General features: G+C 44.0%; 1 protein-coding gene across 7 annotated transcripts in view; it reads right to left on the reverse strand.

The window, feature by feature from the left end:
• Positions 1 to 13,130, reverse strand: part of CMTR1 (cap methyltransferase 1) — a 33,095-nt gene that overhangs the window by 3,590 nt on the left and 16,375 nt on the right. For all 7 annotated transcript variants that reach the window (XM_082307096.1, XM_082307092.1, XM_082307097.1 and 4 more), the window contains exons 10-23: positions 11,174 to 11,292; positions 10,834 to 10,930; positions 9,462 to 9,594; positions 8,764 to 8,943; positions 8,299 to 8,355; positions 7,292 to 7,349; positions 6,582 to 6,650; positions 6,294 to 6,425; positions 5,667 to 5,789; positions 4,867 to 4,958; positions 4,181 to 4,249; positions 2,690 to 2,737; positions 1,981 to 2,093; positions 1,321 to 1,429 (exon numbers count right to left, since the gene is read on the reverse strand). In XM_082307096.1, coding sequence (XP_082163222.1) covers positions 1,321 to 1,429; positions 1,981 to 2,093; positions 2,690 to 2,737; positions 4,181 to 4,249; positions 4,867 to 4,958; positions 5,667 to 5,789; positions 6,294 to 6,425; positions 6,582 to 6,650; positions 7,292 to 7,349; positions 8,299 to 8,355; positions 8,764 to 8,943; positions 9,462 to 9,594; positions 10,834 to 10,930; positions 11,174 to 11,292 — 1,399 coding nt within the window. The remainder of the gene's footprint in view (positions 1 to 1,320; positions 1,430 to 1,980; positions 2,094 to 2,689; positions 2,738 to 4,180; positions 4,250 to 4,866; positions 4,959 to 5,666; positions 5,790 to 6,293; positions 6,426 to 6,581; positions 6,651 to 7,291; positions 7,350 to 8,298; positions 8,356 to 8,763; positions 8,944 to 9,461; positions 9,595 to 10,833; positions 10,931 to 11,173; positions 11,293 to 13,130) is intronic.

The following is a 13,130-nucleotide window of genomic DNA, read 5'->3' on the forward strand; positions in this document are numbered from 1 at the left end:
TCCTACAACGCCATCTCTCACTCCATCCATCAAGCACAGCCTCACTGCATCAACGTAGTCCCAGCCATAATGAAAACAGAGCTGCTAATTACTGCCGACACAGCAGCCTTTAGTTTTGTACAATTACTGACACTTAATATTCATAGCTTATTTAGTGCTACTGTTCTAACAAAGCAGTACTAGCGCAGCGACAAGAGCACATGTCAATGGCTAATTATAGACACATTAGTACTCACTAACCACAACACAACACATCCCTTCTGGAGTCCCACACAAGCCTCCCTCCACCTCCTCAGCCATTCATGCAGGTTCATGCTGGCCTACTTCCCAGTACACAGGCAGAACTAACCCCATCCTGACACACGGAGAGAAAAAGCATCGTGTGCCTCTGCTTTTTAAGCCCGTTCTTCCACTTAGCTGGTTAAGGAAAGCTTAAGCATTCTTAAGAGCACTGCTATAAGGTAGGTAAGGAGATTCAAAGTGAGAAAATCAGGAGTCCTATTTCATATCAAGCTCTCACTCAGAGGGATAGTCCTGGGTAGTGGTGGTGGAGGGCATCTCCTGAGACCACCTGAGGGCAGGGTGTGCAGAACATCTCGACCCATGAGTCCTGAGGTGTCACACGGACTCAGGATTACTTAAGACTTGGCCTTAGCCTAGTACTCAATAGATACAGACTCAATAGATACACACGGGGTTCAGCAGCCACCGTGTTAATGACTGTCTAGTGACAAGCCACTCCATCCTTTCCCAAGGAGCTGCTGCTTTTCTCTCTTACTCTCTCTTTAAACAGCTCCCAGCTACCTACAGCTTATTCCAGAGCCTGGGCTAAATGATCTGGGATTTGCTTTTAAATTAGCAACTTCCAAACAAGCATCTTAAAATACAGAGATGCAGCAAATTACAGCTGCTGGGCTCAATTTCCATTTCCCAGTGTGCAGGGAAGTTCAGTAACTTGTACGCCGCTGCAGATGGGGAACAAAGTTATGAGATGTGTGTTATTCATAGCAATTAATTGCAAAATCCATGAATCCAGATCAGCAGTTTCCTGAAAGTCTGCGAAGGTGCCAGCTTCTGCAGCACACCCTGGTGACCAAGTTGCACTTGCACTGGAAACGACAATACAAAAACATAACACAGCACATCTGAACTCCCTTCCACACAGAGAAACACACAGAGAAACACACAGAGAAACACACAGAGAAACACACAGAGAAACACACAGAGAAACACACAGAGAAACACACAGAGAAACACACAGAGAAACACACAGAGAAACACAGCTATCCTTCCATAGCCTCAGCTCTGGCTTGTACTCACTGAAAGGGTGCGATGGATTCAGAAGGGAGGTCATATCTCGCTTCCTTGGTCATTTTGTTGAAGAAGAATTTCCTCTTGGAGTTCTTGCTGTATGCCATTGTCCAGGGATCTTGCAGAAGAGTCACAGGGATCAGACACAAAATGGAAAGGGGAAAAAAAGCACAGTATAAATACACGTATAGTGCAAGCAGGGAGGAGGAATCTGTAAGAATAATTGTGATTCTTCTCTTACTCCTTTTTCCTTCTCTCCCCCAAGACGACCTGCTTCCCAAGCTGTTCTCTATTCACTGAGAAAACTCCCTTCTGCCTGCATTTAAAAGTTGACATTCCGAATAGGATATTTCTGTGTACTATTACTCCGGAAAATATCTTCTTGATGGAAAATTATGATCTCATTAAAAAAGAAAGTCATCAGTCATGTAAATAAATGGAATTACCCACACAATAGCTAATCAACCCGCAACAGAAAAACCTATCATATAAATACCCTAAACCTTACCCAAATCCAAGCTACCCTTGTTACATGCAAACAGTTAATCTCTAGCCATTGGAATACTCCCATTAATTTTTTACCAAGTTACAACAGGAGGAAGCCTGGTCAATACTTTTTACTTGAAGATACAAAGAAAAGTTAAATAAGACCGGGGACTCTCTTCCTACCATTCACAGTCCGTACGATGTAGAGTCCTGTGGGCACAAAGTGCCGGTCATCTCGGCCAGTGTAGGATAGCCGGGGTATTCCCCCTGAACTCTTGATGATTTTCATCTCTAACCTAAATGTTAAGAGAAAACAGTGATAAGAGATTTTCCTGTTTCTTCCTTTACCATCCTCTTGCACACAACGTGCCACCTGCACACCCTCTCCAGAGTGTCACAGTGAAAACTGACAGCACCGCACATGACAGTACAATCATCGCACCCTAGAGAATTCAGTCTCTTGCCTCCCCGACATGGCTGTGGGGGAGAAACCAGCCAGAGCTGTCTAGATCAGGTAGCAAACGGAGTCTTGCAATGAAAGATCTGTGATGATCTACCACACTTAATCCAAACGGGGTTCCCATTTCAGGCATGAACTCTTAATCTTTCAAGCCACTGAGAAGCGACCGACACTTCTGTGCACAAACTCAAGCGCCGTTGCTACTCCTACTGTTGTAAAGCGCGTTGGCCACATCTACAGCATTAGAACTCAGCAGGGTAATGCTCCGAGTCAGCAGCCTCTCAGAAACAACAGCCACCAGCTGCACGAGTTCTAACAGCTCTTTCTCCAGCACTCCTCAGGCATACATCAGCACATCCCTCCCATTCCTGTGCATTGGTGGCTGATAACCTCAACGGGCCCTGAAGTCTCTCATTTGCGCCAGTCACTTACCTCACAAAAATCTTCTCCATTTCCTCCAATCTGTACACTTCCTTCACTCTGGGGGGAAACGACAACAACATGACTTAAAAAAATATACACTGTCCTCTTTTTCTGTCCCAGCTACAGGGAGCAGCCAGTTTGTTTTGTACAGCATAAGGTGGTCAGGCACAACTGAGGTTCACCCTTCTCCTCAATCTTCTGCTCCAGTGCCTTATTTCCCCTGGTTTGAGAAAACCCAACGCCTGCATGCTCGTGGCTGGGTTGCCGTAAGCAGCATACAAGTGCATTTTTACCTCAGGCCGAGTACACAGAAGAGGAATAACAATGAAAATCAGGTGCTTTTGTTTTCCCATGTGGTGAATTCACCAGGGTCAGCCGCAGGCAGGTTCTGGCCTCAGCATGCTGGCCTCGCAGTAAAACTAAACCGCCTGATCTTCACCATTGTCATCCTCAGGGACACCACAAACTCATTAGTTACCCTGAGGTAAAAACAGCTTTTTTTTTTTTTTTCTTCCTTCGAAATCAGTAAAGATTATTTGGAATCATCATTCTTATAATTATGTCAAACTACTTTTGTTTTTGCTGTTCTGAGACACAGAAACAGACAATGGGAAAGTTTCAAAAGCGCTGCCTCTGATCAGACATCCCAACCACTCGTTTCCCACACACTGCTGCAAGCATCAGGCTTCACAGTTTGAACACCTTTTCACAAGAGCAGCAAAGGACCCCTCTACAACCCATTTCTACAGCTCTCCTCACTTCACTTTCATCCCTCCCCAACACTTGGAGCTCCTCCAGTTATTGCAACTGTTTGTTTGTCTTGAGTTTAATTGAGATCCCACTCATTATCTCTCATTAAGCCACCAAGCAGAACATCCTCTTTCCCTTCCTCCAGCTTCTCTCACAATATCATGGCACTTCTAGCTTCTGAAACGGAAGCTGTTTTGTCCACAATACCTATCTGATGTCCAACACAATGATGCTCTTATGCTCCACTGTAGCAGAATTAATGAAACGGAAGGTCAGGAGGCAACAAAGCTGAAGCTCTTTGTCAGAAACTTTCTTGGGATTGTAACGTAAGCCTTCTCCCCAGGCTAACCATTTGGAGATTGCAACTGCTGGTCAGCACTTCATTTATCTACTAACAGTCAGCATCTCTGTACCGCTGCTGACCCTCCAGGGCAGACAAGGACATAGAAGTCATTGCAATGATTTAGCTAACTGGGTGCTAGACCTACTATAGCATATACTGGAAATCGGCACCAGCCAATCCACCTATGATGAAAACATGACTGACTGATATGAGAAAGGAGGGCACAACTCTTCCACTATCAACCTTTATCTTAGATATTTAAAGGGCTTTTGGCCTCTTTACATTGAACATAACAGATCTATGAATTTCAGCTTGAAATTTTACTCTCCTTCAGCGCCTTCTCTTCATCCTGCAACAGAGTGAAACCAAAGCACGCCAGGCTGAGGGAAGGAGTCATCATCACTCACCGGATGGGGTTCATATCTGGCCGGCTAGGTTTAGAAACAGCTTTGACAAACTTCTCTGCCAGCTGAATCCTGAATGAAAACGGAAGGAGAATCCAGCAATTTAGCGAGATCTTTGGCACACCAGATAGTTAACAGTTTCAGCAGAATAACAGATTAGACACTTCAGTACTTGCAGACTGCCTCTGCTGCTAGCCAAATGGGTACTGAGCAACACTTTTTTCACCCTGCCCTCCCAGTTCAGTACCCAGTGATACTGGCTATTATCCATTAGGAATAGGTCTCCATAGCCTCCTCTAGAAGCCCACATGCTGCTGAACACATCGCAGCAGGTAAGTAGGACTGGTACGCCTGAGGAAGGAAACAGAGGAGCTCGTTCCTTCTCCCTCAGCCAGTTATCAGCTATGCTCATTCCTATTCCCAGGATGCTCAGTCTACCCAGACTGCGCCTGGCTCAACCCAGACTAAGAAAGGAGCTAGACCTGCCCTCATACGCAGAGAAGGTATAGTTGGAAAAGGCTATACGCACTTCATGTCAGAGCAGGTTCATTCACAGTTCATCTTTATAGCAGCGTTTCAGCTGAATGCACTTGTCTCCCTGTGCTCAGCCTTCTGCTTTTAGCGTGAACACTGTTTCCCAGTCGCTCCTACTCATGTACAAGAAAGAAGCTTCTCCAGATCCTACATACCTCTGGTTGAAATGCTGCTTTCGAACGTCATTGCCATTCAGCACCAAGACATCAAGGATGTGGATGGCACTGATTTTTCGCTGGGCTTTCCCCTAGGGAGGGCAATACAGAGACTTACTACTCAGACTGTTGCTATTTCAGCTTTGATTTATAGCCTGTTTTTTGACAGGACATCATTCTCTTCTAGCAAGAAAGCACCTTTCCAGATATTAGAAGCACACAAATTCCCTGCTCCCCACTATACAGTAATGTGCCATCCTCCAAGAACTGGTGCACCTCAATGACAGTTCTGTCTCAGGGGAGGGAGAGAGGGCAGGACCACAGCTGCCATCACCAGCTCTCTGTGCCTTATCAGGTACCACAGCACAAAGCCCAGTGCACTACAGCATCCTCATCTGAGGTGCCAGAGGACAGCCAAATTCCCAGGCAGCAATACCTTAAGCTGTGAATATAACATGAGAATCTTTTCCCCAAGGTCTGCAATCACTACTGAGCAGTTATGTACCCAAAGAGCCACAGAACACATTAAGTCATGTTGGCAAATGTCATCTGCTGCTGCACACAGGACAACATCAGCACGTCAGGTCCAAAGTGTTTTCAAAATAATGTTAAAAGCTCTTATCTCTAGCGCTGGACAGAAAGAAGGAACTTAATCCAAAACAGTTTCTCTAAAGATCATATACAAAAAAACCTTGCACCTGGCACAGATGGAACATTTATTCTGTAGTATCTTACAGAGAATACGTGAAAATGCTCATTGTATTTGCAGCCACTTGGTAAGGGAAAGAATAGCTTCCTACCTCTCCTTTCAGCTCATGAACAATCTCCACAGAGAGAAGGGTATCTCGTGGCAGCTCAGTTTTCAAATCCAGCTTTGTCCAGCGATCTGACTGACGACCATCCCAGGTGTAGATCTGTGATTTCTGAGTGTAGAAGGTAGAGTCAGATTCAGCTAAAGCTTCATGAGGGCGGGGGTGGAGGAGAGACCTCTGACTAACTGTAGAGCAGCCCTCAGAGAATCTTTTTGTCCTAGGCTGTCACAGGCAGTTTCTTTGTCAGAAGTTTTAAGAAAGAACCTTAATCTCTACAGAAAAGGAACAAAAACACTGATTCTAATCTGCCAGTGACTTTTCATATCCACACAAAGAACCAGAAATAGAACACCTTTAAAAGGACAGTGAAGATAATTAGAGACACTAGCAAGAGTACAGGTCTCTGTGTAGGCTGTGACTACAAAAACAGGGTTAATAAGTGTGAAAAGCAGTGAAGTCAGGTGAAAGAAAAATAAAATAACTAGCAGTCTCAGGGACTGCTGATGGGGATCCTTTCTGGTCTTTAAGGACAGGAAAGGATGGGATGAAACTGCAAGGCAGAATAGTAGCATTGAAATGAACCAGCAAAACTCCCAGACTGTTCTCAGCACTTACCCCTAGCCCCAAGAGGAACTTCTGCTCACTTCCAGACACCATACACCGGTACTCTAACACTTGGCGGATTTTCTCTAGCGTACTGGAATTCAGAGGAGTAGGTTTGTAACTGAAGGTATCAATGTCCGTGCCCTAAAGAGCAAAGCAGGGAAAACACAAATTAGACACAATGCATCAACAGGTAGGTAAATGCAACTTCTACGGGAAATGATAATCCAGGACTAGCTTCTTCATTCAAGTTCTATTTGTATGAAAGGACTCAGAACAAGCTTCTGGGTAAGGTCTCACCTGGATTAGCTCGAAGAACTTGGACTTGGGATCTGAAGATGAAGGAGCAACACGAGCTTGATCAGGAATCTGAAAACAAATCCAAACGATTGATAATAAGTGTTATTCTTTGGCATGTTCATAGGAACCTTTCTGGTTTCAATACATAACAGAACATCCTGCCCCCTGAAACTCCTGCTCTTGGGATTCCAGTCACTGGAGAGGTCATCTGGCAAATAAAAGGTCTCGTGTTTTGCAAATGTAATGTAGACATACCACATCTCACAGGAAACAACAGGCAACTTCAGAAAGTTTCAGGTTAAATCTTTGATGTCACGCATGTTTCAATGAAATACTGTTTCATCGAAGACACACAATTAGCCTGTGAAACTGACTGCCATACCTATGGCCCCACTGCAGTCAAAAGCTCAGGGAAGAGAAACTGCAGACTCAAAAAAAGACCTTTTGGAAAGCTCTGCTGCTTGGGAACTAGGTGCTGAGTTCACTCTGTATACAATGAAATATTCTCAAGTGCAGCAAAGAAGCCTGCTCAGTTAAGCCATACACATAATGAATCAGAAACACCCTGTTTGCTTGAAATGGTCTCCGACTTTCCCACAAGACAACGTATTAAACCTCTGACTAGAAAGTCCTATCTGTGCTGCAGCTCCATTCTTGTTTCACCGCAGCAAGGACACCTTCACGACCTCCCTGCCTAGCAGCTTACTTACCCCCCAAAGCTGGAGACACTCCTTTCGGATTTCAGCCTGCCGTGGCTCAATCAGCGTCCTAGAGAAAGACAGCAGACTTTTAAGATGGTGAAACCTCCTTGCTCTTGCAGCATTGCATATCTCAGCCCTATAAAACTCACATCTTTCAGTGCCTGGCTTGGGAATGACAAACATGTGCTGTTCCTCAGCAGGTTCCACAAAAGAGGATGCTGCCTTCCCTCCCCACCCTGCATCCATCTCCAATCCCCATGTTTAGCTTTGTTTCATGGTCTGCACTGCTGATTAGCAGCCACCACTCCATCCCATGAAAGTACCACTGGGCATCAATATTTTCAAGTTATGTATTAGTATGAACTTAGGCTAATCTCCAAGGGCTGGGTACATAGCCCTATTTACAAACGGCAATGAAGACCCGCTGACGGCCACACAAAAAACAGTGTCAATGCTAGGATTAACTCTTAGATAATTCCTGGCTACCAGACTCACTCTACTTTCTACTATGTATTCTCTCTGAATGACACCAGAACAGAAGTCATGCCAGGGAAACAGCTATACATTGCAATGTTTTACGCAAGAAATTCACGTCATAAGCTTTAGGTAAGGCTAGGTGCTTTGAACTACCCCTGGAAAATGAAGAGCTATGAACCACACCCAACTTAGACGATTACTGTAGAACTGAACATACCAGCTGGGAGTTACTTTTCTGCTTAAACTCCTGCCAAGAAGCAGGCCCACTTGTGGTAATTGGAAATCATGCAATGCATGGAAGGCTTCTCAACAAGGCTGATAATAGACCATCAACTTTCAGGACTCCTCCAGCCACCCACACATTTCTGCAAATAACTCAGGCAGACACACTGAGCTACCTAAAAGCCCTATTCACTTCCCTGGCTCCAAAGACCAAGCCAAGCACCAACTCAAATCAAGAACACATTAAACAAGGGCAAAGCAATTCATCGACAGTAGGTTAATTCAGTCATCACCAAAAGCCAGAGGAATATACTCACGTGTCTTGAACAAAGGCACGAATTTTGGCTAGTGCCTTTATCTGAACTTTGCAGTGGCTGAAAGAGAGGACAAGTTTCAGTCAGGGAGCAAGTTAATCACCACCAAGATTGTTCTACTGTTCAAAACAAGGAAGAGTGCTGGGACAACAGGAGGAAGCCAGTCTGATCCTCAGAGCAGTGATGGATCATTGCCAACATGATTCAAAGTGACAGCAAGACCATTGGGAAAGGAAGCTACTGCCTAGTTCTTTCTTTCTACACAGTACTCGGAGGCCAAACAGTTACTAACAGTATACAGCATTTCTCTCTGCACAGGGTCCCTCTGCTCTGCTAAGCTTGTCAGGGAGCAAAAAAGCAGTGTAGCAGCATCAACAAGTACCTCCATGAGTGCAAGAAGATACAACTGAAATCCATGTTGGTTAACCTGCCTACAGCCAGCAGCCCTCATTGCCCATGGGCACTCACTTTTCATTGGACTGGACAATGTAATCGTAGAAATCCTGGTCGCCTTTGATCACATTCAATGGGACAACAAGATTCACATCCACATCAGAGTTGCGCAGCTGGTTGAGTCTGATGTTCACCATGAAGAGATAGTCCCGCACGTCATCAATCCCTAGCTTTAATCCTTTGCATATCACATACCTGCAGAGCAAGGCAGAGAGATCATGTGGGTTCAGTTCTTCCACACAGCCAACTTTCCTGCCACACTCCCATTATCAGGACAGTCTCCCAGATCCCAGGAATTCTTTCCTCCTGGGTATCCCTAGGAAGGTGCAATCTCACCTGTCACAAAGTGATTATATATTTTCTACACTCTGGAAAGACTGGGACTCAACTCCATTGAAAAACCCCACAGATCTCCCTCAAATAGTAAATCAATTCTGCTAAACTTGACAGGTACAATGATAACACACATAATATGCTCTAGCTTCACTGGAACCATAGTTGTTTGATGCAAAACAGAGAAGGATAATTTGGCAGATACCTTCTTTACCTTGTCAAACATCATAATTTGCTAAGCATCTAAAATGTTTCCTCCTCTAAGACAGTTGCCAATTGAGGCAGGTCACAGAGCTTCCCCTAGACTTACCCAAACCCACTGATCACTGTATTTAGAGGACAGGGTTTCTTTAGTAGTCCCTCATGCTCAAGAATCTCACCTCTCTGAGTTAGCAGGGCGGCTTGTCACAGGTTTAAAGATGCACACTCTCTCAAAGCAGCAATACAGCAGATAAACAAGTCCCACACTGAATGGAGTGAACAGGTCAAAGGTTTTGCAGACAAAATGTCCTCCTGGAAAAAAACGAGAGGAAGCACACAGATACCAGCAGTTTATAAGGAAACAAGGAGATACCAGGCACGTCAATAACTTTCTCTTCTGCAGAACTCGTAAGAGTGTTTTTGTACAATTAAACAGCATCTAAAACGCATTCATGAACTGGGCCAATGGGACTCCGTGAACCATCCTCCCCATATCTCTGCAGCAAAGAGAAAAGCATTTCCCTGACCAGGATCAAATCAGTATGCATGCTGTCTCATGCCCGAGCAAACCTTCTATCCACCCCCTATCCTCCCCTTCCAGGCCCAAACTGTGCCCCATGGCATGGCAGCATGCTATGCAAAAGCCTCAACAGAAAAGGAGCTCCCATATGTACAAGAAACCAGGCCGGAGGAGAAAACTAACACGTGTTACCTAAACAGAATAACTTGCCATCTAGAAAGAAAAGAGTCTATGTTGCCCCTTACCTGCAAATGATTCCCAGCTTCCCCAAGCAAAAAGCAGTCTTACAGAGCTATTATCTACCCAGACAGGAAAGGCTTAAAGAAGGTTGCTCCTTTTACCATATCACATTTGAGACTACTGCTAAGTAGATCATTGCCTCAGGTACTTCTAAACATAGGGCACAAGATAAATGATAATATAATGAGCCTTTTTGTCTTCTGTGTCAGTGCCAAATGCTAACTAAACTCAGCAGAAAAGAGGAGCCATCAAAACCAGATAGAGCTGTAATGTCCATCATTTGGCAACAACAAGGTACAGCTAAGACAGTGTGAGACATGCCTTGTTCTGATCATGGAGATAGGAGATTTAAAGGAGAAAAGCCACAAGTTAGAGGGAAGGATGAACTGGATAAACACCACTGTTTCAACTAGCCTGCTAGAATATTCAGGAAGCAGCTGGTCCAGTTAGTACCATAAAACTCAGATATACTGTCCAGTTATCACACACTAGTGACCTTAGCCCAAGACAGCTACATAATATAACACATTGTAAGAGCTTTAAACTACTGCATTTTACCTCATGTTTTTAATTAAAAGCAAAATAGACATAGATAATCTTATTTTTCTGCCCCAGTACTCTGAGCTTTGTGACAACCATCTCAGGATGTATGCATACCCACTCAATTCTGTGCAACTTAGCCTCGCTGCAGAGCGGACTTCATGGCATGTTAACAAAAATTGTACGGCACCCTTCCGCAATGCCACTCACAGCTTAGAGAAGGAGGAAGAAGATTAATGGATAATACATACCTGTCCGGACAATGGACAATGCTGTAAGGAACTGGCAAAGCATGAGCTGTTTGCTTAGGATTTCTTGCAGATTCTCCTGACCCTCCACTGAGAAACCCTGCAAAGCACATTGCATGTGATTAGTATCTCCACAAGTCTGTTGGTCAAGCAAAGGATTCTGTACAGCTGAATCATGGAATCACGTTTCTTTAAGATAAAAAACACTGCCACCAGGAATTTTAATGGCAAGCCTTGAAGAATTTCACATTGTAACTATGGACACATGTCAAATATCCTACTATAGGCAGACTGAGGTATCCGTTTTGGTCATTAGTGCAGGAAGAAAAAGAAATAGACCAACCCCATCAGCCATTAAGAAATGCACTCCCTTGTGATCAGTATTGTCCAAAACAAAATTCCGGAAAGCAGTAATGTTCTCTGGGCGAGTGATGTCTCCGTCTCCATCAATTCCTCCCTCTCCTAAGGGGAAAAGAGGAGACAATTACTAACATGTTTGCAAGTACAGACAAAACATCAGTATGTGCAGGTGATCTATTGTATTCAATCAACATTTAGTCAGAAATTACACAGACCTTTATAGGCAAATAAGCATTAACACATTCCCTTGTTCACCACTGAAGATGCTTGTTAATTTAGGAAAATTATTCAGGTTGTGTGGTCAGGGCTAAACAAAGCCATACAGTAACCATGCTCAAATGACGAGTTGTATATTAACCTCAGCAAAAGACAAATCATTTGCTGCCCTCCCCCGAGATGAGAACTGACTACATGACAACACAATATTCTCATCCAAGTCAGAATGACACATAGCTGAACCTATTAAAAATGTAAGGTTCAATCTCACTGCACAGCTCACCTGTTAATAACATATTTTTGCAGATAAGGCAAAAATTTTTTACATTGTGCATTGGCTACCTTCTACTAAGAATTCAAATCATTCCAAAGAAACACAATACTCTATTTCCAAACACAATGTAATCTGGAATTTAAAAAATCCACCCCAAAAAAACCCTGAGAAGAAGTTTATAAAGGGAGTAGGGAAAGGGAAATAGGGTTTGTGCATGAATGTTTGTACAGTTTTCTCATATGGCTCTTTTTAAAGAGAAGTACATTGTCCCCCAGGTTGGTGTTTTAGAAAGCTAATCTAAGGTGTATTCTAGAGCTCACTAATACTGACTTTGAAGAAGCCTGAACTTCTATTTGGTACAGGTCCTATAAATCTTCTACAACTACAGCTTCTATTAACTGAACTGGAGGACTAGAAAGCAGCAGAGATCAGGATGCATGATAGCACTTTGATAACTAAATTCCTCATCAATCATCCTGTCAGTAAGTGAAGTGATGCTAGAATTTGCTACCATTCTTCACAACTGTAGAGGTTTAACCCCAGCCGGCAACTAAGCACCACACCCCCTCGATGGGGGATGAAGAAAATTAACTCTATCCCAGCCAAACCTAGCACAACACCACAAATATCACGGCAGTCTACTTCCTTCCCATCACTGGGAGAGAATTTGTGCACATCTCACTAGACTTCATAGCGTAACGGACAGAAAGGGATCAAGAAAATGCATCAAAGTCCCTAGGCTATTCATTTCTCCACGTATCTCCTTCTCTCCACAAGAACAGCAGTTTGCAGTGAGTTATGAAGATCCAAATGCTGCGACCGTTAGAACAATGTGTTTATCTGCCTTGCTGCCCCTGCCATGAACCTTCTCTTTAATAGCTCTAATCCTGAAGTGCTAACCATTCCCTAAGAGTTCACGGTCAGGTGTGAAAAGTGGCAGTCAGTCAAGAGTCAGAGCTGTGGAGAGAGAAGGGGGAGAGGAAAAAAAAAAAAAGAAAAAAAAAGGCACAACAATGGAAAAGCAAACCCTCTTTTCTACAAGATGTCACCCTCAAGTTTCCTTTATACAGTCTGAAATAAGAAGCAGGAATATTAGCAATCCTTGTATTTCCCTTCAATTACCAAAGCAGAGCTAGGGAGGTCTGATATAGAAGCATACTGCCAGTCAGGCAAGTAAGGTTTCTATCTCTGGCTGCACTAACAGATCTTTGGGCAAGTCGGGGGGCTGGAGCACCTCCCCTATGAGGACAGGCTGAGAGCTGTGGTTGTTTAGCCTAGAGAAGAGAAGGCTCCGGGGAGACCTTACAGCAGCCTTCCAGTACTTAAAGGGGGCCCACAGGAAAGATGGGGAGGGACTCTACCAGAGATTGTTGTGATAGGACAAGGGGCAACTGTTTTAAACTGAAAGAGGGTAGATTTAGATTAGATATTAGGAAGAAATTCTTTACTG

The sequence above is a fragment of the Platalea leucorodia genome (genome assembly GCF_965183815.1).
Source record: "Platalea leucorodia genome assembly, chromosome: 3".
NCBI lineage: Eukaryota > Metazoa > Chordata > Aves > Pelecaniformes > Threskiornithidae > Platalea > Platalea leucorodia.